Source organism: Sinohyriopsis cumingii, chromosome 12 (assembly GCF_028554795.1).
Source record: "Sinohyriopsis cumingii isolate HCF-2022 chromosome 12, ASM2855479v2, whole genome shotgun sequence".
Classification (NCBI taxonomy): domain Eukaryota; kingdom Metazoa; phylum Mollusca; class Bivalvia; order Unionida; family Unionidae; genus Sinohyriopsis; species Sinohyriopsis cumingii.
Genome location: NC_142972.1, coordinates 65,330,505 through 65,355,213, shown reverse-complemented (window position 1 = coordinate 65,355,213; position 24,709 = coordinate 65,330,505). Strand labels below are relative to the sequence as shown.

Sequence of the window (24,709 nt, the reverse complement as noted above, 5' to 3'; positions counted from 1 at the left end):
AACAATACCTGGAAAAACAAATATGACTCCTTTTCTCGATCCAACATCTGTGAGTCCTTGACGCGGATGTTGCCAGATATTGGATCGATATCTACAGCATTTTCATTCGCTAATTCGTAGGTAAAATATCCATTTTCACCCTTGAAAATAAAATGAGTGGCCACAAGAATATATCACGAGAACACTGAGGAAGAATTCAAAAGATATGGTAAAAGTGGTGCAGGCTTGTGTGATGCAAGATAAAGATTGTATTAAACGTCATTACGTGAATACTATTACGTTTAAATATTACTTGCGTAAACACGTTTTATATGTGTATACAATGAATAAAAACATGCTGGGAAGACTTAAGTTCAACACTATGCTTTGCGGATAACGTATGGAACAAAGTGGAAAATAATCTTTATCATCGTGATCATTGGCGCATATCTAAACACGTTCTTTGAAGATGGGCTGGTATGGGAAATTTAAGAGAAAATCTTACATTTTAGCAACCTGAAACTACAAATAAAATCAAAGCACAGGCTTGCTCAAACAATGTAACTACAATGTTTGATTAATATTTTATCAAAATTTTTGGGTTCTCATACTAACTTATGCGAAGACGTTTGCGCTAATCACTAAATACTAAAACCAGTTCTTGAGTTTTGCTGTCTGTGTATAATTGTCGTTGTTTTCCCTGTTGTACGGTAGGCCTACATATCGCTACGCGTGAGCGATTAGACCCGCATTTCTAGAGTGCGCTATATTATTTCCTGTCATTATTATATTTAAAAACATTCCGGGAATAATAATTATTCAGATATTTTAAAAGCAATGTGATCCGTTTATTTCTCGTTTTCTTCATTCTTTCTAAATCGTCTTGGAAACAGGAAGAGACGATGAAGGGGCACAAGGATCTACATGTAAAATAAGACTACTGGTAGCAAACATTAAATGAAATTGTATTTCTACGTTGCCAATTGTTCGCAAAAGCATCCTGTAAATAATGGGACAAGTACTTATATATTTTTCTTTTATACATAAATAGCAGGGCGTTTTCTTCATTTCATCACGACACACTTTGCTACGTTTAATGCACTCACTATTACCGTGTAATTCCGTACATTTTAATCTTTAAATGAATTTGTCAAGATCCATATGAAAATAATAGTTACAACCAGCGTATTGTTTCATTAACTTTTATTAACTGGGTCTTTTTCATATAGTAACACTATTACTTCTTTAAACTAAATCATTAACTGACAAACAACAATGGATCGTCTGCAGTTATATAAATCTGCTTTGAAGAATGATTATAAAGATTAACCAATACAAGCTTCAGGACTCACGGTACTAATTCAATTCCCATAGTAAACCTATGCAAACACCATGATATCAAAAAGTCGATAACATAACATTTTTGAGTGATCATTATCAAACCTATATTTATTAGTATAGCTGAAGTCTGGATGTCAGCTTCTGTGTTGAGAAAGGATATGAGCCGTGGAATTTTATGGACCTGCATCTGTTTGAAACATGTGCTTTCAATTTCGCATCAATGAGTCAGGTGCTAATTTTAGTAATGAGTGTTCCAAACCCAAGCCTATTATTAACCAATCCTGGTCAGCCAAACCCATATACCTATTTCTAGACTGGTTCCCATTTTTCCATATCATTAGTATCGTGTGTCCTTCAATAACGCAAATGGTATAGCATTACTGAGACATATTGTCACACCAAGTTCGAATACCCGACGCTCCCTGTCTATTTTGTACATAAATTCTTGTGTTATCTATTAAGAATTAATATCCATAATATTAACATCTGTCAGGTTTGAAAGAAATTTAGATACTGCTCAGCTTTCAAAACTAACAAAAGAATAATGCGCATTTGAAAATCATTTTATTTTTATGTCGTGCAAAGTAACATTTTTTATCAATATGTTATTCATCAAAATTGAACTATACAAGGGTGGCCAATCACATGTGCATCAGAAAATAATGGTATTTGAACCAGTGTTGTGAAGTGGTTATTCTTCATAATTAGATAGTATAACTTTCTTACAAGTTTGTTTATATTTATTTTTTTCATACTGAATTTTTAACACATTTCCGGTGCACTTGTCCACATGAAGAAAAATCGCCTTTAGAGTGACATGCCAATTTTAAAATTGCTTACTACATCAATGATGTTTCTAATAATTGCTGAAATTAGAAACCATTTCCAAAACAGTGGGAAACATGTCCACAGTCACAATGGAAGCCCATTAACGGAATTGATGTATGAGTTTTTAATTGAAAATATTATTTACATTACTTCTACGCCCGAAATTAATTATAAATGATTTGCACATATTTGTTTATGTTCATAAAGTGTAATATTTTTATTGGTATGGTATTCATCAAAAAGGAAAGTAGAGGAGAGTGGCCAAACATATTTGCATTAGAAAATGATTTTGGTGTAACCAGTGTTATGACGTGATTATTCCATAGTTATATAGAATAATTGTTTTAATACATGTTTTTATGCTAATTTTTTAAGACTTAATGTTTTATCCCATTTTCCTAATCACTCCTCCAAATCAAGAAAAATTGGTTTTGGACGGACTTAAAGTTTTACCTGCCTACTAAATTAATGATTTATCTAGTAATTATTGCAACTAAAAATTACACATTTGTTTCCAAACTGTGGCAACCATGTCCAAAGGTCAGGATGGAAGCTAAAGTAACTGAATTGATTTATGATTTGCTACTTGAAAAGGATAATGGTATTATTCCCACCCCCTAACCAGCAAAAAATAAAACAAAAAGTTAAATAAATAAACAAAACAAGTTTGTTCAATATATTTATATAAATGCTGTATATTTATTGCAATGACATATTTTCATTAAATGTTAACCTCATAACAACAGTAAGTCATAAATATAATAACATAATGACATCCTGCTTGAATATAAGTACCACTAATATGACTACAGCTACTATTAAAAATACTACTACTACTACTATTAAAAATACTACTACTACTAGTACTACTACTACGACTAATAATAATAATAATAACAGCATTAATAATAATACTAAAATAATGTCCATCTACTTATTTTTTCTGTGGAAACAAACATGGGGAATGGGAGTTGGCACTAACGATGCAACATATCAAGCATACAATATATTCAGACCTAAACAATTCTGAAATAAAAAATATTTTGAGATGTAACATGGCATAATGGATAACACAAAATTATATGATATAAAACAAGAATTATGATATTTAATACATAATAATCCGAGTTGTTTCTTTATAGATAATGTTAATAACTTCAGATGGGGGGGGGCACTAAAACGGTAAGGCATATATGGATGTTCCAGGTCTGTTACATGTAAAAAGTCAGTCACGACATTCCAAAAATATAATCCATTCGTTGTGGATCCAATGCAAGCTGAAATATTCTATGGACTCCATCAAAAATGGTATTGTTTCTGCACGATTCTTGCTCGGTTTGTTGGGTATTGCGCCCATGTATCTAGTTTACGATGGTTTCTTGGCTGCAAAAGATAGGTAAATGATAAGTTGACATAGAAAGCATCACTATCTAGTCATCTTAAGGATGCATTATCTATTCCAGAAGGTGAATATGACAACGAGGAATCAAACGAATTGTTTTTTTTTTACACTGTGCCCACTACTTTCATCAGCAGTCATCTGACTCCTTTAATGTTTATATGACAAATGATAATTTTGTATAATTTGAATTGTCATCCATATAATGACATTTCCATTACTATGACATCTTATTTGTGTGATACTGAGGAAGAGAGAATGATAATACATAACAATTGTCAGATTAAGGCCTTCAATGGCCCTCTTCACTAGTATAGTAACTCACCCACACTACTAAATGTGAAATTTAAAAAAAAATATCAAAAACTAAAAAAAGGCTGGAAAATACCAGTGCTGCCATCATTCCAAACCAAAATACTCATACATGCAGATCGAAATGGTCATGCATAATTCATTCAATATTATTATCAGCAAATAATTATAATTTGTGTATGTTTCCCCTGTTGGGCTGGTGCCCTAAGCACGTGCTTAGCATGCTTAATGGGTAATCTGGCAATGTACATACCACATTCAAATGAATACAAAAAGGTATATTTTTAAGACATACTCATTAATAATTTGACTTTGTATGTCCATGTGGACCTGGATAGATTGTTTTTAATGCTTTTGTTCTCTCTGATGACTGTGCAATCATTGCAAGTTCTGTTTTGTCTGGGCACATCCCAGTGAATCTGAGAGGGGTCCAAGGTTAAGTACATAAAATGATGGCAATTGCAGTAACAGTTGCTCATCTTAACTGTACAGACGGCAGGAGATATGACCCATAGGTCATATTGTGGGTGGATGAATGGGGACGTTACAATCATCAGGATTTGCTATTAGTTTTGGTTAACTGCTACCGTCAGGTAATATGTTTTTAGTGAGTGCATTTCTTTTATCATATGCTTCGTCATTTCTTGCTTGCATAGATTTTCATTTTACACTTATTTCAACCTCCAGTTATATGGAATGCCTCACGCTGAGATATTCGCGTGATTTTTGCGTAGGGATACGGTCAAGCAAGCATGTTGGCCTACATGTAGTGCATACAGTATTTAAAATATTTGTGCATAAAAGTTGCCTTCAAACATTTGTCAAATTATAATAGTCAATTTAATAATGTGACTAACTTTACGTTAATGGTATTTATAAACACATATTCATTTAACATTATTTTATTCGTTAAAATTGTTCTATAGGTGTTTGATTTTCTTCATGGCCCCTTTCAAGGGCCCCAGTTTTGAGCCACTGCAATGAATTGAATATATGTATACATGTGCATAGGAGGAGGAGGAAGAGGAGAGAGAGAGAGCATAGTCATATATATTTACTATAAAAAATGAAAAGGTAGAAAATACTTACTTTTACTTATTTTTCATCCATGTGCATGTGCAAATATTTCCTTGAAAGTTGCATTCATTCTATAAATCTCCAAATCTTGCACGATGTAAATCACCATTTTGCCGACTCTAAGTGCTGGTAAATAGCATTTGCAAAACGAATGATGCAATGCTTGTGTTTTCATTTGTTCAATATGTGTATGTTTTTTATAAACGTGTACATCCTCTCATATTCAGAGACAACGGTATGCAGTCATTGTAATGCAGTATTCCCCCGCGTGTTTAGAAATAGACGCGAAAGGTTTAGTCTGTTTCTTTCCTGTAATTTCCTATGCCACTACTGCTAAAACATATTTCACATTCTTGAGTTTGACTATAGGCTACCTCATGGGGTGTGGAAGACAATTTATCTTTTTACTTTTAAGATAGAAACACAGTAGTGTGTGTGTGTGTGTGTGTGTGTGTGTGTGTTATAGCCATGAAAATATATGGATACAAGTAAATTAATACATAAAGAACTTTTGTCATTTCCATTGAAAGTAACAAACCCATGTATTCGTCCAAGAAGCGAACGTAAAGGCTGCTGTCAACGCAACCTTTACAATCATATGTTCAATAATATCAAACACTCATTTAAATAATTCAATGCTATTAAACATCATTAAATACTATTAAACACTATTTCATATGAGGAACAGTAATTTTTAGCTTAATGTATAGTTCAATCGGTCTCGTTTCTGCTAAATAGGTGATTCACACACAGAAATGTCAAATTGCCCTACATTAAAACATATTCCACTTCCCCACCAAAGTTATATCCTACCGGTAACAATACATCATCATTAACTCATAAGCTACTATACCTTCTCACCTTTAAACAGAAACAAAAATAAAGAATATCCCCATTACCACTATAATTCTATTTGATCATAGTTTTACTATTATATAGCTCAAATTACACGCGAGCATTTTCCCTCCATTTAACCCACTGAATATAAATTGACCAGTTAAACATAGGAAACAAATAGAAAAATAAATATCACTAAGCTATCAAATATAGCAATGGTGGCATCAGAAAATCTTACAAAAAATACGCAAGGGAATATTATGAATTGTCCCTGGAAAACATATTACGCATATTGTATGTAATTCAAACTGATGTTTAACCATTCTAAATTCTTTACGACACATCTGTTCTCTTGAGTAGATAGGCACTATAATTACGTCAATCTGATACGGTAAAAATCTGTCTGTCTATCATTATGTCTGTCTTACACACACACGAATCATATTTTCTATTTTCCATAATATCAGAATGTAGCATTATTGTGCCTTTATCCATACCCAATGAATATACAGCCTTTACGGGGAAATAGAGTTGTTCTAAGTCGAGATATCTTGTAGCCCAACCTTCCTGTAAGAGCAACGCAACTAAAATGTCTTTGAACTGAATTGATGATTACCTTATCTTTATCTGTAGCTGTGACTCTACAGATGACCTGTCCGTCTGCGCTATGCTCAGTGATATTACAGCTGTAGTTGTTAGGTGCAAATATCGGTGGATTGTCATCTATGTCAATGACATGCAAAGATAACGTGGATGTTGCGGTTCTAAAGATATTGTTCTGTTGGGATGCCTAAGACAAAAGCACAAACGCAGACATTATATATATATATATATATATATATATATATATATATATATATATATATATATATATATATATATATATATATATATATATATATATATAATTGATTTAGAAGGTTTAAAAAGTACTTCCCACTTAAAGAACTAGTGTTCATTTTATAACATTAAAACTACAGATTTGAAACGGTTTAGAATGAAAGCATTAACTATAGTCCCGGTTTCCTTTACTATTGTAACAGATAGATTAGTATGTCACATTAGGAACTCTGTCCTCATTTATTTATGTTGAAGTATAATAATTATAGTTGTAGGTTGGGGCGATTCAATGTCATTATCCTACTTTGGATGTTTAGAGATAAATACAGTTGAATATACTTAATTGCTCCAAAGTTATTAATAAGTTCAATGACATGGACTATTTTTATGTCACATTTATGGCTTTTTTGTTGATACACGTGTCCAAATCACACAATAAATGTAATGTTTTGTACCATCGGAAATAATTCTTTTGTTTCCCACCATTGAGAACAAAATATGGACGTAAAAGTCTTGCCTTTAGAATTATAACATAAAGGTCTCTTCCTCCGTCTGCATCCAACTCCTGAAGAACATAAATCTCTCCACTCATGTTGTTAATGCTAAACTTGCTCTTCATTTCACCTGAAAATAAATCACAAAATAGCACAATAAATGTTTAATATCTGTTTTCTTTCAAGCGATTTAATATTCGAGTACACTGTTTCACAACGATCGAAGATAACCCATTACATCTGTCTTTTTGAAAGTGCACGTCACAATTGCCATATTTCTCTGCAATAAAGTTATGTCTTGTGTAATTTTCTTACTTTTGTCTTTTATTTACAACTGACACAGAAATGACTTTAAAAGAAGTTGGAAAAATGGTACAGATTAATGTTTCCACATCGTTATGTATATGCAGCCAGTGCTTCTTGAAAATATTTATAAGATGATTCACTGCTATGTTTCATTTGCAAAGAGAAAACTGAACTTAATGTATATATATATATATATATATATATATATATATATATATATATATATATATATATATATATATATATATATATATATATATTTGTAGTGTACCTACCTTCAATGCTGTATATAATAGTCTCGTTTATTCCTCGGTCTCCATCGTATGCATGTATCGGAGGATATGTTATATATGGTCTACCAGATAATCTAGAGTTCTGGATGAAATAAATGATATATTTAATATGAGCATTTTGGTTTCCCAAAAGATATGCCTGATACCTAATAAAGTTATAGAAACTGGCATGACGCTTCAGTTGGAAATGAAAAGGAGAAATGAGAAATTCAGAAGAGAAGTCAAATCCGAGCCACAAGCACTTCTATCATTTGTTCCAGTTCCCAAAACATGAACAATACTATCTACAATAGCCTGACGTCGCCTAAATCTTTAACACACACACACACACACACACACACACATATATATATATATATATATATATATATATATATATATATATATATATATATATATATATATATATATATATATATATATATATAAGAGAGAGAGAGAGAGACATAGACATGAACTGCTATCGGCGCCACTCAGAACGTACATAATACAAAACAAATACTTCATGCGAAGTCTGCGAATAATTCTGGTCTGCTACATGCTAGAGCTACTAGAGGAAATTTACAACAAGAGTTATAACAATACAAAGTTTTGAAAACATAATACACGAGCGGGTACTTATGTCTATCGCTAAGCGAACCAGTATGTTTCGATCTAATTCTAAGTTATCAACAAAGAACAGAGACAGAGCGTGGAAAGAGATTAATATCGTATGCCTAATTTGTTAAAAAAATTATATTACGGTATTGTTATGCTAGGAGGTTCCGAAGGATAGGTGTTAATACAACTGTGTGTCGATATAATGGACAAGCACTAAAACAACACCAAGAACAACAACAACAACAGCAACAACAACAACAATAATAATAATAATAATAATAAAATATTATTATTATTATTATTTACAATAAATAAATAAATAAATAAATAAATAAACACTGCAACAAAATCGTCGAAAATATAATTACTAGGTAGATAGTAGCTCAGAATTTGCGTATGATGCAAAACATAGGACTGGCTGTAATTTGTATAAGACTGCAACAGGAATGTTATATTTTTAATTTACGCTAAACTCCTCATTGGTTTTCAGTTGTTGTATCTTCTATAACTCCTTAAATGTGTGTTCTATGTCTGTCCACATCAGGTTAGATACAATCGATAACGTAGAAGGACTCGACGGAATGTCCATTCGAGCTGTAGTGGTTGGCGATGTTCGCACTGATTTTGTTGCAAATGTGGCTTTTGTGATTATTCATTTGCTTCCTGAAATCAATGGTTTCGCCAACATATTGAATTGTACGGATCTTGAATGTCAGAAGATATATTTGTATTACTGGCGCGAGAGCCTAACTTGTGATTGATCTTGTAGTTAACTAATGTAGTCGAACTTCTGAAATATTTGATCTCGGTCACATGTTTTCAAAATTAGGCAACATCTATACTTACAACGGTAAGTACATTAATGTTTTGTATTGTTTGAAGTTAACTTGGCACGTACCAGATGTCCTTGAGATTTTTAAAGTCTACAGTACGCATCCATGGGAAGGTCTTGAAATAGACCCTTAAGCCGTTCGTATGATTTAATATGGTGCCAATGCTTCCATATGATCTGTTGTACGGTTCGGGCATCGCTGTGTAAAGTTAGTACGAAGGGGACACGCTTACTTTATATTTCTGGAAGGTCCTCTGTCGAGGAGTCTAGTTTTTCATTAGTTCTTAATATAGTTTATTTTTGTATCCTCTCCTTCTAATGTGCCACTTGATATATCCGAGTCCCTTTTCAAAGGTGGCAGGATTAGAGAATATACGTTTGGTTCAAGAGAACATACCGTAAAGATGATGGAGATTAATGGACGACATAGAATTGAAATGGAAAGAAACAGGCTACAATTGCAAAGTAGTTTTTTTTTAATTCGTCAATAACTTCCACCCAACGATTATATTCACGTCCGTGTTTTCGAAAAGGTCCAGTTTAGTTTTACATACTTTCAAACTTCACTGTTGAAATCATGCTTCATGAAAAATAATATGTCTTTTACTTACAATACAGATAGATGAAATGAATGTAAAACATTAAGCTTTAATAGCTCATACATTATCATAAATAGTGGTGAGTGACACCTACCGCTTCTGATATATTAAGAAGATATACATCTACAGTAAACACAGGATTCATGTCATCGACATCTTCAACTGTAACGGTAAGATTCGTGTAAGCAGCTACCTTCTTATTGCCGGTATTATCCTGTAAGAAAGAATGATTATATATATATATATATATATATATATATATATATATATATATATATATATATATATATATATATATATATATATATATATATATATATATGTGTGTGTGTGTGTGTGTGTGTGTGTGTGTGTGTGTGTATGTGTGTGATTGTGTGATTGTGTATGTGTGACTGTTTTAATTATGTAGGGTTATGCCATATTACAAGCTCCCTGTAATTTTAAGACAAAGATGATTACGATATAAACAGGTTTAAGAAAATATTTTTATCTATTACAGCCTTGTCATTACGTATTTTTCTCGTTAAATATTTCTTCTTGAAAATGATAGTTCTTTAGCAATTTTCCTACGCTTTTACATACATGTAATTTTCATGTTTTAAGGGCTATCACTGTGCACGAACCGAATATCTCAGGTGAATATTGACCATAATGTCAACATCCCTCTCATCAACAGAAAGTACATTCCCTTCCGGGAAACATTAAATGTCTGAGAAATAATCTTTACTCTCCAAGGATCAGTAAAAGTCATTACTGAAAGGCTAATATGCTAAAAGACATCAAGGTCACTGCTTGATGTAGGCAATCATAAAAAAACAAGGTGTATCTTTAGGAAATGCCCTTAACTCCCGTTTCTATTGATATTACATATGTAGGCTTGCCCATTTTGCCATATGAGAAAAGTATAAGAAAATGAGAGAGAGAGAGAGAGAGAGAGAGAGAGAGAGAGAGCGGGTACCAATAATTGTTCCCCACGTATGGTGACAATGACTTCGGTAGTACCATTTAATTGTTCGTAGTCCACTAGTGATGTTGAATAAATAATTCCGGCAGTAGTACTTTGTTTGGTTGTGAACCAGTCTGGCTTGGTACTCTGTAGATTGAAAATTAGTAGTTTGTAATAGAATCCTGTGCCGGGAAGTTAATAAAATAAAATGATACATACACCAAGAAGAACAAAAACGAAACTTGTATTTCAGATTTCATATTTATCCGAAGTCAAGAGCCAAACAATGTTTTCACTGGAAAACCTTTTCTAAAAGTTGCTGGAAACATTCAGTTATTGAGGCAAGAGGATCACTAATAGTGTAAACGTTTAGTATGCTTTTAGGTTTGACGTCATTATAATGTACACGGTCTTACACATAAATGCGAAAGTAGCATACAATAGGATGTACACCATACACATATTTATTTGGTTATTATGTAGCTTAGCCTAAAGAGTTTTGTTGTGATTTGGGATAAATGAATGACAAAATGGCATTGTACATACTTTGTCTAGCTCTGTCTAAAATATGAGATACTGCAATAATTTTAAAAATAATTTATTAACCCAGACTCTCGGGGAGCAGTCAGATATGTATCCCATCTAAGCTACTGCTGTATCCGGTTCAACCGTTTAAACAATTTCATCCACTTTAAGTCTGTTATCATCTAACATATTTACATAGGCCAAGTTTAATTTTAGAAAAACCCTCTGATACTTCTTTCAGATCGACATAAAACACACTTGTCACTGGCTGTAAAAAGGTTACTGGTCATCACATTTTACTGATGTTATGAGCCATGGTTCGTCAACATGTTTGAAAAAATCCGGGTAACTGCTTGTCTACATTTTACTATAAAGACTGGGACAGTAGTCGTAAATGGTTTCGTATAAACTCTAGGTCGGTGACGTTAACCGTAGGCCAATGGTTTTATAAACTTTCTATTAAAACCTTAGAACATTATTTCATTCATAAGACGCTCAAAATTGTAATCATTATGTACCCATTTGGTATAAACACATATTTCTAAAACTAAAAATATAGGATAAAAGTCAACAGCTATTGACGTGCCGTTAATGTCATTTTGATCGCTTATATAATATAACGAATGGTTTTTCTGCTGATTCAAAATGTAGTATTAACCAACCGCAAGTTATATTCTCTGTAATGAAATATGTAATTTGCAATTTCATTCCTTCATTTATTTTCAAAAATTTACATTTTGTCACACTGTCCATCCAAAAATGTAAATATTTTTCATGTAGGATCTTAACCTTTGTCTTTTGGCAGGGTCAAACTAAATAAACGGGTAGATACAATATTTGAAATCATTAGTTTAGATAGAAGAAGAAAATATCCTTTATTCACCGAAACTAATGAAAACCTTATAATATTACTCCAACCTACTGATCAATCTCTGAATCAAACGGTTACAATAAGACAACCGATAAGATACGCTGGGGAAGGCGAAAGGCAATTGATTATTGAAATTGAACACCTGGACGAGCAATGATACATAAATAGATTAATGCGATGTAATAGTTGCTGAAGAACATCCCTCTATATTATTTATACTGCAAGACGATACTTAAAGGTCACCAGCCACCTATATTGTACAAACGTGTGATATTATTATAATTATAAACAAAACGCATTGGTTATGCATACACACCATACAAATGTTTAATTAGACTTAAAACTCTGCTTTATAAAATGAAAAAATATTCGGCAATCATCGTAAACAATCGGTAGATTCCGTGTGCCAAAACCGGATATGACGTACATTTATCCCTTTTATTCAACCTAGCCATTCAAATGCTTAATTTCCCCACGAAAATGTCTATGTGATAACTGTACGATCGTGCTTTTGTACAGCAAATATGGTGCACTGTGTTGCATACGGATATAACCATAAGAGTGATGATGGGAAAAAGCTTTCTTTCTTTTTCCTAAAAACCAAGTTTACCAGAAAAAAGTGTATTTTTTCTGTGGGATCGAATGGGGAGGGATGGGAAAGTTGTATCATCTATGCCGGATTATAGTGAATTTGGCCGAAAGACATTTCTGCCCAACTCGAAATACAATTCGGCCAAACTTAAAAATAGTTTGAAAGTTCTTTTTCTTCAACAAAAAATGTAGATGCTATGTAAAATAGGTTTTAGGGGGGAAAAACTAAATTTAAACAAACTATTTTGATATTCTTTGAAAGAAAAAAACTCATCCTTCGTTACGTACATATTTATGAGAGAAAACACAAACTGACATATCTTGCTTGTTCTAATTAAAATATTTATATACATTTTTTATGCTAACAAATATATGCATCTGCAAAACGACATTCTCAGTTTAAGTCTTCCAGTCAAATTATCAATAATCATTTATAAAACAAAAATACGTAACAGATAATATTCTACATAATACTATACATTTTGCTAAGGGTAGTGTACATGATATATTATAACAAATATACTTAATTTTAGGCTTCACGTTGTAACACAGCTGCGTACAATGCATACTAGATTACACATGAGAGAGAGAGAGAGAGAGAGAGAGAATAATGTTGAGCATTTTGTGTGTATTTAGTTGCTGCAATATTAAGCTCTTACCAGTTAATTTTATTGTTTGGTTTTATTTTTCAAGTTGTGTTAGTGTTTGCGCGCGTAAATTGAAAGCTTGTTATTACTGGTCAATATCTTCAATCATATTTGCTCCATTATTCCGTACAAATTAGAAAGGAAATAATTTTGTGTTTAATTTGTGCTACCCCCCCCCCCCAACACACTCACGGTACAAAATACATTGATAAACATACACTTGTTTGAAAATAAAATTAAAGAAATTAACCTTGCATTGTTATCATATACTCCGTCTTTTTTCATCATGCGATAATTATATTTTTTAAAAATATATCCAAGAAATCCGTATATGTAGCGGATGCCAGCTTGCGTATGCATCTTTTGTGTAGAGTATATCGCTTATATCAATTTTTAAAATCGCAAATGAGATGAAAGTATCACCCGATTGCTTGAAGGCACATGCCATTTACGCATGATACGTTACTTATCGCAAACTGACCCAGATTGTATTGTCTCCAGATTACCTATAAGTCGGTATCTCGCAAATTGAAAAAAATCATTATTTTAAAATACATTCAATGTGAGTTAAAATGCTAGTCTTTTTGCTAGCATGGGCTACACACGTATTATTAAAGCAAGTTACAATTTTGTATAATATTTGCCCCTCAAACATCAATTATGATTACATATGGCAAACAAAAAGAAGCCCGGGTGATAAACACAACTGGCATGGAGCAATAAATTCATTGTTTAAACTTACCGACATTATATGAAATACATAGGTTATTTTATTATAATGCAAACAAACCCCGGAAATTGACTTTGGTATCTTATTAGTGTGCCGAGGTTTTCTTCTGAAGTCGGCCGACAAAAGGAAGTCAAGTTTGGTTCCTTTGGATTCTTTAAGTGTGCCGATTTGTTTCATCTTTTTTTAAATATAAAGTCTGCCGACACAGGGAAGCCAGAATTGATTATTTTACCAGTATTAACGGGATTTCCAAAATAAATTGAAATAATGGAACAGTTTTGAAAGCGACACAATCTAATGCGTCGTGCACGCTTTCCGATATAAGGCTGAACAGTAAATTAGTTTTCATTAGTTTCATCTAAAATATTCCCTTTCCATAGTTTATAGTGTTTTATGTTTCGACAACAAGAAGCATGTACCTCGTCTTGTAGGGATACATGTACGTCGTTTCCGGTTGCGTCCTCTATAGGTGGGAAATCGTAACTAAGGGAAAGTAACAGCGTTGTATAATTGTGTATCGAGTAATTAAATTATTATTTCTTCTTTATACTTGATAATTATGGGGGTTTTTGTGTGCGAGTATAACAATTTTTAATCATGTAATGCAAATCTGATATAAATAGGAAAATGTTGGAGTATGGCCGGTGATCTTTAAGAGATAATGCAACTGCACTAACAGTAGCCATTTAATACACTATTAATGACAATAGACCTTCATCGATTGACCGACAGATTGAAAATCATACTCAAGACATTGCTAAAGAAAAAGATCCAGACTTAAAAGTAAAATTCTAAGAATGTTTGTAAACAAAAAGTCACAAACTGAAGAAAACAAATAAATGGAGACGAAAGGGATATGAAAATTAAGCTCTGTTGATACTGCAGACAAAATACTTTCCAAAGCTAACGAAAAGTTACCATTGGTGAAAAATTAATACGTATATTCCTGTGTATATTTAATTTGTATAGTGAGATTGACCTTAGTCCATAACTGAGGGTAGGAGTTTGGACTTACCTGACTAATGTCATTTTGTAAACAATATATTACATAGCTGAGTATTGTCTGTGGTTATAGGTTGTATTATTATTTGTAGGTAAAGATGTTTACTTGGATTTGAGTTCAGAACATTTGTATGCCCCCCAATTCCTTGTGTACCTGATGTTTTCCATATTTTGTACTAGAGCGTTAGTATTAGACTTGATCTTGCTGACAGCTTAAATGGTTCTTGAAATTAATTGTTGACCCTCATGTTGGTCCTCTTATTGTGCCTTATGCTTTTATATTAGGGTCGTTTACATTATAGTGACTCATTCATATCTTTATATCTGAAGTAGAATCAGTCTTTAAATTGTGTTCAGTTTTAGTTTGAGAGGATTTATTTTTGGATTTATTTTTTTATAATAATTTATTGGAATTACAAAGTGCTGATTAATACAGTCAGACAAAATCTCTATTTTGGAACTATTATCAATTCATTTAGAGACATTTCGGATTATACCATTGTGATATATCAATATTTCAAGCACATAAAATAATATTATATGATATTGGTACATCATGACATTACAAATTGTCATTTATTCGGAACAACACAGGAATTCATTCGGAATATTCTATACCTGATTGACTTGTTATAGAACATTTTTCGTCTATTTGGAATTTAATTCACAATATTGTCAATTTGTTTAAATTTTCACGTTGTAATTTTTGATAAGTAAATTATTTATTGAATTTTACTAAATGGTGTTAGTTTTTGCTATTTTCTGTTACTTAGTTTAAACCAAGGAATCGAAATACTGTTCAAAACTTTTAACAATTGCTACTTTTTTTTTCACAATTGGTATGTGACAACGTTTCTTGATCTTACAGAAGAAAAGTTTGCAAAAGGATTAACAGTGCGAAGCACTAGCAGTATTTGTGTTTGTAACTACAATTTCACAGATTAGTTTTGCTCATAGATTCAGAAATGGTAATAAAACTAATGAACATTGATTGATTATAGTGTTAAAAATGGAAAAGCAGCATTGCCTATATAACTGATAGTGTAATAACTTGGTTCTTGGCACAAACCCAAATGCCATATAATGATTTATTTTTAGATTTTTCATGAATTTGCTTGTTCTTTAAATCTGTGCTAAAAGGTTCATCTGAAGTAAAAATATAATAAACTAATATGCAAGAAAATAAAGTAAAGTAAATAATGATTTACCAGGTAATGAATCATTTTCGAAAGAGATATTGCGCAAGTTCCAGCAGATATAGATGTATTTATAAACGCCAGTTTATTTGTTTCATGATGATGTGTTGAATTAGATGTATATACTGTAATTGCAAGAGGAACTGTAGGTACAATAATTTTTCATGTTTATCCTTTTTGAAATTAATTATTGCTTATCTTTGCTGGTTTGTTTCACATACCACATAGTCTTTTTCTGACGGATTGTTTTTGCCTCTTTATTCTTTCCACACTGGCATTTAAAGTAACATTTATTCTTAATCTAATGAATCTGATAACTTTTATAAATTAATATAGCAAATGTGACAATACAAAATACACATACTGGAAACTCTTCTACAATTTCTGTAACACTTCTGTATCTACTTCTCTATTCTTAAAGATGATATTTATGCCAATTTCAAACCCCGGACGAGCCCCCACATTGTTAAGTTCTCCATAAGGAATTATTACTAATCCCGGAGAGGGACGGGTCATTTAAAGGTTAATTAGCTCAAAGACCCTCAATTAGCAAAGACGATGGTCTTGGTGTTAAAATATAAGATTAATAAGGTGAAAGGTATAACAATTTTATAAACTATATCACAGTATTCTACAATTACAGGACACTTTTAAATGCAATTTTTTCCAATCAATCCACGACTTATTTAAATTGCCAATTATTTCATCCCGCGAAATTAAAGGTGAGAGTGTTTCCTTTCCGTGTCCCTTCTATGTTACTCATCTGTCACTTCCGCCTTGTATTCATTTCCCGCCGCTCCTTGTCTGTATTTCCGGTACCCTCGTTTCCGCTCTCTCGACCCTCCTTTTCGGTACTTCTGGTACCTTTGTTTCCGTTCTCTCGGCCCTCCTTGTCAGTACTTCCAGTACCATCGTTTTTGTTCTCTTTGCCCTTCTTTTTGGTACTTCAAGTACCCTCATTTCCGTCTCTGACCCCCCTTCTTCGCACAGCTGACAGTGTCTACGTTCTCTCTGTGTCTCCTCTCTGATCTTCGGGTTGCGTCAGTTCCCACCCGGAAAGCTTCCCGTGGATTAGAAGGAACGCACAGTTGTGACTCCTTGTTCGAACACAGGATATTTAATACACCCTCACGGATCTTTCAGCAGCATATTGACAATTAAATCAATAGGTCAACTTATACACTCACATCTAAATATTCCACCAATACTTGTTCTGTAATAAAGGCTATTACAAAACAATAATATCACGACTTCTGATACATACATGCATGCATACATACATACATACATACATACATACATACATACGTACATACATATATACATACATACATGCATGCATACACACATACATAAATATACCTAATTATCTATATAGTAAACTATCAGCATCAACAATATTCCTACGCATTTTCTACCTCACAAATTATAAAAGACACAATCCTATATAAATTCCTAATTATGCATGCACAAGGCTAACAAAGCCTATTTCTGCACAATCCACGACTATATATTCAAATCAAAACAAGTACAAGGTCTAACTATTCACTATTAAATTATGTTCTGCACCACGATTAAACATCGTAGCAGATCACACCATCCACTTCGATTTTATGCTAATTACAACATACATTAATATTAGAATGTTGCTAATTTGCCGTACTCTGCATTAAGACATGTTGGTAATTCAGGTACACATAGAAGAGTAACTTTCTACTGATTTAAATGCACATAATAGCACATATAGTTTACGACACCTAGTTAGGAAAGTAAAACAGATTCGGGCGAAGATAGTTTACCTCAGCGGTATTTGCTCCAATCTCGTATGAAGTTCCTTGAACTAACTTCCTGCCTTTTTTAACGGGCGCAAAACTTTGGCCCTCGGAGTCTAGACTTAATTTCTATATGACCTGCTCTCCCTTCAATGTCCAGACACGCTCTGATTATTTCACAATGAATTAAACAGAGTAATGTCTATCTGCGTGAAAATCCCGATGCAATACAATGGCTAATTCATGGACTGATATTACTTTTATTCGGAATCTGTCTAAAGTCGTAATATTATATAACAAGGAGCTGCGGGAAATGAATACAAGGCGGAAGTGACAAATGAGTAACATAGAAGGGACACGGAAAGGAAACACTCTCACCTTTACTTTCGCGGGATGAAATAATTGGCAATTTGAATAAGTCGTGGATTGATTGGAAGAATTTACATTTAAAAGTGTCCTGTAATTGTAGAATACTGTGATATAGTTTATAAAATTGTTATACCTTTCACCTTATTAATCTTATATTTTAACACCCAGACCATCGGCCTTGCTAATTGAGGGTCTTGGAGCTAATTAACCTTTAAATGACCCGTCCCTCTCCGGGATTAGTAATAATTCCTTATGGAGAACTTAACAATGTGGGGGCTTTTCCGGGGTTTGAAATTGGCATAAATATCATCTTTAGGAACAGAGAAGTATATACAGAAGTGTTACAGAAATTGTAGAAGAGTTTCCAGTATGTGTATTTTGTATTGTCACATTAACCAAAGTAATTTCAATTACGAATTCTATCAGAAGACATTTAATAAACATGAGCAGCAATTGTTAACAAAGCTTCGCACACAACGTGACAGCAACAAACTATGCTATTTACATTCAATACCATATCACTTAGTGACAAAAGTATAACATGAATATTAAATACATAGAAAGGTTTGAAGTTTGAATTGAAAGTGCACTTTAATATTTTCATCTTGATTATAACCCTATTCGCCTTAAAGTAATGTTTTTCATAACATTTCGACTGTCACTTGAGCAAAAGTATAGAATAGTCTTGGGTTTCCTGATCTACCAACATAATTAAATATCCTGAGTTACCAATAGTCTTAAATGTATTGATAAAACGATAGTAGAGTCCTGAATAAATTGATTGAATTCACCAAAATACAAAATAATATGTAATAATCCAATCAAGGAGCACTTAGTAATTCATGTGAATAATCTAAATAAAAATGTTGACTAGAAGCAGATCGCAATTATAAGCTTCGATAACAAATGGATTCCATATACTGATCTTAGGATAGGAATGATTCATTTCTTCATCAATCCCCATATATACATATTTTCAGCTGACATCCGTCGAAAGCGAGTGTTCTGGAAAACTACTCATTTTTTATGGACTATGCCACCATTTCGTATACAAGGTTAGGCCTTGAACTGAGAATTTTAGTCAACATCTTGTTTACTACTTACAATCATGACAAAAGTCATGCATGAGAAAAGTACATCGGCAATCCGTAATAGCAGACAAATATATATATATATATATATATATATATATATATATATATATATATATATATATATATATATATATATATATATATAATTATTAGTGTAATATATTTGTACTTCATTAAATTTATTTGCTATTTAGCTATTGTTGCAGAAATCGATACGAAGGACAAGACGATGGCGCACTTTCAATTGTCCGTTCTTAAAGTCTAAAATCTGGTTGTTTGGCTGCATAGAATGCGTGTCCAGTGCATTGTGACTTTAAAAAATAATAATATGGGAGGAAAGCGTTTTAAATTTTTGAGATTGTGATTTAATAATTTTGAGGTGCTTATTAACAATGTGGTTAATTATTGAAAACCGTTTTAGGATGTTTCAAAAAAAGTTTTTAAAGTTCGGTAACCTATGGTTTGTAATGGCCTGGGTTTTACATAAAACAACTGGATGCCTCTTGTGGGTGGTGTGGTGTTTGTAGGGGTAGGTTAATGGTGTAAAAAAAAGTTAAACATCAGTGGTCTGTGGGGAGGGTTAATGGACGCAAATTTTCTAGCAACGTTCCCGCGACCAGAGTCCTAGGATTTTGGTAAAACTGTGAAGATCAGACGTCCAGTCGTCGTGGAATTTTGACGATTAGTTGCCCAGGCTTTAGTAAAATGTTCACTTTCCGTGGCCCAAACCTGTACGATTCAGACGACCATTTGCGCGATTTTGAGCAACGTGTTTCCGATCAGTGGCGAATGTTATTAGCAAGTTTTGATGGCCAGCACTATTGGCTTTATTATGAAAATTTTTAAAAACAGGAAGGGAGTAACCTAAAGCATTTTCAAAAGTATCAGAAATGGAGAATGTCATATATGTGCTGAAAATCTGTGTAAAGTGGATCTAAACCGTTCAGCTGCTTTCACCCAGATAGTACAGGTTAAGGGACGTACGACCAGTAAATAATTGCTGTAACATATTGCAGTAAGAACACCAGTAACACGCATACATTACAGGGAACATACTATCGAGAGAGAGAGAGAGAGAGAGCAGGGGAGACCGAGAGAGCGAGAGAGAGACATTGGTAAATTTACCAAAAATAATACTAAAATTGTATTCGTAATCAGGGACATCAATATTTAAAAAAATATTTTTGCGTCTGAAAATCGTTCACATAATCGCAAATCATGACAGTTAAAAACATTAAGTTGCCAAAATGAATTCAGTTATTGTCAACTGGTATTGTTTGAACCCCAAGAAGTTAGATCACGTCTTGCTTAAATTATGTCATCAGTATCATTACGTTTAAAATACCAAGGCTGTTTATATATTTAAGGACATCTCTCTCTGTGTATAACGTATAATGACATTGATTACTGAATAATTATACTGAATTTGCCTCAACTGTGCCTCTCAGTCTGAGCAATTTAATGTGTCTTCTGAATGTTCAAGAAACAATAGTCCATACACATATCCATAGTATCTAACCATTGATGCCCGTGACATAAAATATTTTGAACTATGGACACTCATTTAAACACTGGCATTTCTAATTTGTTTAGAAAACAACTGTATAGGGCTTGACAAAAATGATAACTATATAAGTATTAATTTTAAAAAATGATAACAAGCCTGGCTGATGATAAATGTTGGCGAAGATATCAGTGAACCCTCACTGCACGCTCTAATGATAAGCTGGTTCCTGAATGATGGTAGAACTTCAGTCTCAGATGTCAGCTGAAAAGGTAAACCTTAGCTAGAGTATCAATGTGATTGAATCAGCAGAGAAGCTTCATTTTATCAAGAGAAATCACTCAGTTATATTATTGCACGACATTAACGATGGAGATGGACTAAGTGAGTTTTTAAATGTCAAGTTAGTGATATTATTGTTCTTTAGTTACAGTCGAATGATGCGTTGCTAACATAGTAGAAGATCCATGTCTTTGAAACATTTTGAACATTTACCTTTATTAGAAAGCACAATATCAGCACCAAGAAATAATACCCGAATCAATATACTAGCAATTTAGATCTACATTCAATGGAAAGATCAATTAATATTTTAATAACATCAGTAACAGATTCTGAATCAGGTGTTTTCCACCCAAAGTTCCATACATTACGAAAAGTATGTGTTATTCGTTTATAAGATCTAGTTATTCTTAGATATAAATGTAGTTGAAAATGTACCCACAAATGTTTTCTAAGAAGCATTAAATACTTCTACTTACTTCTCTGAAGAACGCGCTGTAGCCTGGCTTGATAAATTCCATGGCATAGGACGCATTCCTCAGTATGGTTATCACTAGACTAATTATGTAATTGGTGTTGCTCTGTTTAATAGATTTAAATCAGAAGTAATGTCATCAACCAAAAACGATATCAAAAGTGGTAATTGCTAAACAGATACTCGTTTTAGAAGGATTGTTGAGACCTGCCTCAGATTACTTAAACTGTTACTTCAAGTGCAATAGGTATCACAATGAAGAATCTGGGTTTTTAAAACAAAATAAAAACCAATTGTATGTGATACGTGCACATAACTTATATAGAAGCACTAGAGCACAATGTATCACCAACGAATCATCGGTGAAAAATAACCATTGAAGGCATCAAATTATGAGAATAAGCAGTAAAATATGACTCATTGTAATTCTTATATCTCACATAGCTATTGATGCAGAACCGAATAATCAGTAGCTACTTCTGGTTACTACAATATATACAAATTTATGAGTAAAGTTTATTTAAAGGAAACATTAATGCATATTTTCTTAATGAGTATAGGTAGTCCGTACTGATTGATGGGACCGAGATTTTTCTGGGACTGAACCAATAGGCAGTCCATATTTTATGCGACCATAGATTATTCTCGGCTATTTAATATACGCATTTTATAAACCTAACATTTAAAAGACTCGGTATATATTAAATTAGTAAAGGCGTTCGTCACCATCGCATTCATTTTGTGATTACGCTGTCATATTTGAGAACATGCCTGGATAATGTCCCAAAGAAAACAAATTATGTTTCTTAAAACGTCATATAGTCCATAAGTAAATGAAATCATGTATGTGAAGTTGTCTTGATATATTATATTAGCACTCATGATAATACACTTGCTGTGGTAAAATTAATAAACGTAACGAAACATTTAGATAGCTAGCAAAATATTTATCACATTAAATATGTTTGTAGTATATGCTTGGGAAGGCGACACATTCTTACCCACGTGTCCAAATATGGTTGCTTCCCTAAGCGAAACACTGCACTAAAAATTGGCTGGAACAATTTAAATGTGAAATCGACTTTCAATTCATGTAATTATAAGGGTTACCAAAACTACATAGGTAGCATAATTTGGCTAGTTACGGACCTCAAACTGGAAATACTTCTGTCTGGTGTTTCTCTTACCTGTCTGCAGTTGATTCTGCATTCTAAGGTGGGGTTCTGAAAGGTTCAAGGAAAAAAATTGAAATCAGTAAAAGTCATAATCATTAAGCAATGTTACTTTGCAGTAGTTAGAGTCAGGTATACAGAGTATATGATTTAGTCAATCGATCATAATTGCGAGCGATTGAAGAAAACATGCACAACCCACATACACGGCATATAATAGAAAATGGAAGGACATGGGTTATTATTCCTGGGATAAAAGCAATGACTACATGAGGCCACTTTTCACATGCCTTCGGTTTCTATAATATATAATAACATGGCCACTCGTTATGACAAAGTACATATTGGCTGTGGCAAGGAAACAAGGTTACGCTATATTACTTTATTGTCCATTTGGCCGAGTAGATGATTATTAGGATCTCAGAATAAAACTCTGAATTACTATTAGCATGTCAGAATAAAACACTAATACTCTAAGTCAAATTTGGTTCAACGTTGCTCAACATCTAGCGTTGTGCATTGATAATTTGCCTAGTTTTTATTGCAGAACTTTTTGCAAATAAAGCCGAATGTGATTGTAATTCATGTGCATGATGCTAAAAATAGGTCCTAACCGTGATAAAGAATTTTCGATAGCTGGTATAGAAACGTTATTAGTCATGGTCCCTCATATAAATATATAAGAAGACACGCTTTCTTAACAATATTCTCGTTTCAGTTACCCTGTTAGGTAATCAGACATTCCCGTAATGTAAAGATATATCGCTTTTCAAAGTAGCATTAACCTTCTTGATAATTTAGACCTATTTTAAGCTACTAGCCAAATTATGTCAAACTTCTGGGATATTTCTTCTCGTCAGAAAGTGATAGGCTCGCACCAGGTCACAGTATAGGAATTTTCAATGCCACATATTTACTGATGCATTGTCACAGGATATTGATGATTCCAGCAGATGTTTCTGTAAGAATGCAATTCGATTTCACAAGACAAATGCTGCTATCGTGTATTCGATAGAAGCATATTCAAGTGTCAGTGCTGATTCCCACTAAGTTTTACACAGAACATGATGTAATCTGTTTAGATCGCACATAAGGTTGAGGCAACAGCTGGATTGTTTTCACTACAAAACCATCATTCATCACGTTTGGCTAATCGACGATCTTCAATTTGATAGAACCATGAGTAGATCAATATTGTATGTAAGTTTTCTGAAGCTGCTGAGTACAAAACTTAGGGAGACGCTTGGAACTCTTATTTCGAATGTACGTTTGGGGCATATTTCTTGCGAAAGGTAATTACATAATTATATAAATATTTGCTGGCATCTTCAGTTTGGCGTGACAATGTATCAAGAATGCTGAGAAGTCTTGAAAAAAAGTATGATCTGGATAGAACGTAACTCCGTTTGACCAGATTTAAAATCACATACTTTTGCGATTTTCTGGCTACTAATTTTCATCGTATGTAACTTATAAAATATGTGAGAGCTCGTTTAAAAAGCATATTTTTCCACATTAAAATGACACCAAAATTATTACAAAACTTCCACACACACCCGCTCAAAAAAAAGGAAACAACTTTATCGAATCGTCGACTATCTACAAAACTACAAATTCCTGAGTTACAAGTCATCCCACGCTATAATGAACGATTTTCTTTATGCATAGCTGCTCTCTAAGGTTTAATATGGGTGTATGTTATACCAGTTATACCAAGGGAACAGTAAGAGCAAGGTTCATGTAAATGAGAAACAATAAAGTTTGCAGTACACAGGAACTTTGCAGATCTAGGTTGC

The 24,709-nt window shown here is 33.0% G+C and overlaps 1 protein-coding gene across 1 annotated transcript in view; it reads right to left on the bottom strand.

Annotated features, from left to right (window-relative positions):
- The window catches only part of LOC149786605 (cadherin-related family member 2-like), a 143,199-nt gene that overhangs the window by 56,058 nt on the left and 62,432 nt on the right, over positions 1-24,709 (bottom strand). Inside the window, exons 5-13 of the mRNA XM_089977105.1 lie at positions 22,929-22,964; positions 21,746-21,847; positions 21,144-21,248; positions 10,696-10,830; positions 9,832-9,951; positions 7,689-7,788; positions 7,131-7,237; positions 6,390-6,563; positions 9-140 (exon numbers count right to left, since the gene is read on the bottom strand). Of these exons, the coding sequence (XP_089833231.1) occupies positions 9-140; positions 6,390-6,563; positions 7,131-7,237; positions 7,689-7,788; positions 9,832-9,951; positions 10,696-10,830; positions 21,144-21,248; positions 21,746-21,847; positions 22,929-22,964 (1,011 nt within the window). The remainder of the gene's footprint in view (positions 1-8; positions 141-6,389; positions 6,564-7,130; positions 7,238-7,688; positions 7,789-9,831; positions 9,952-10,695; positions 10,831-21,143; positions 21,249-21,745; positions 21,848-22,928; positions 22,965-24,709) is intronic.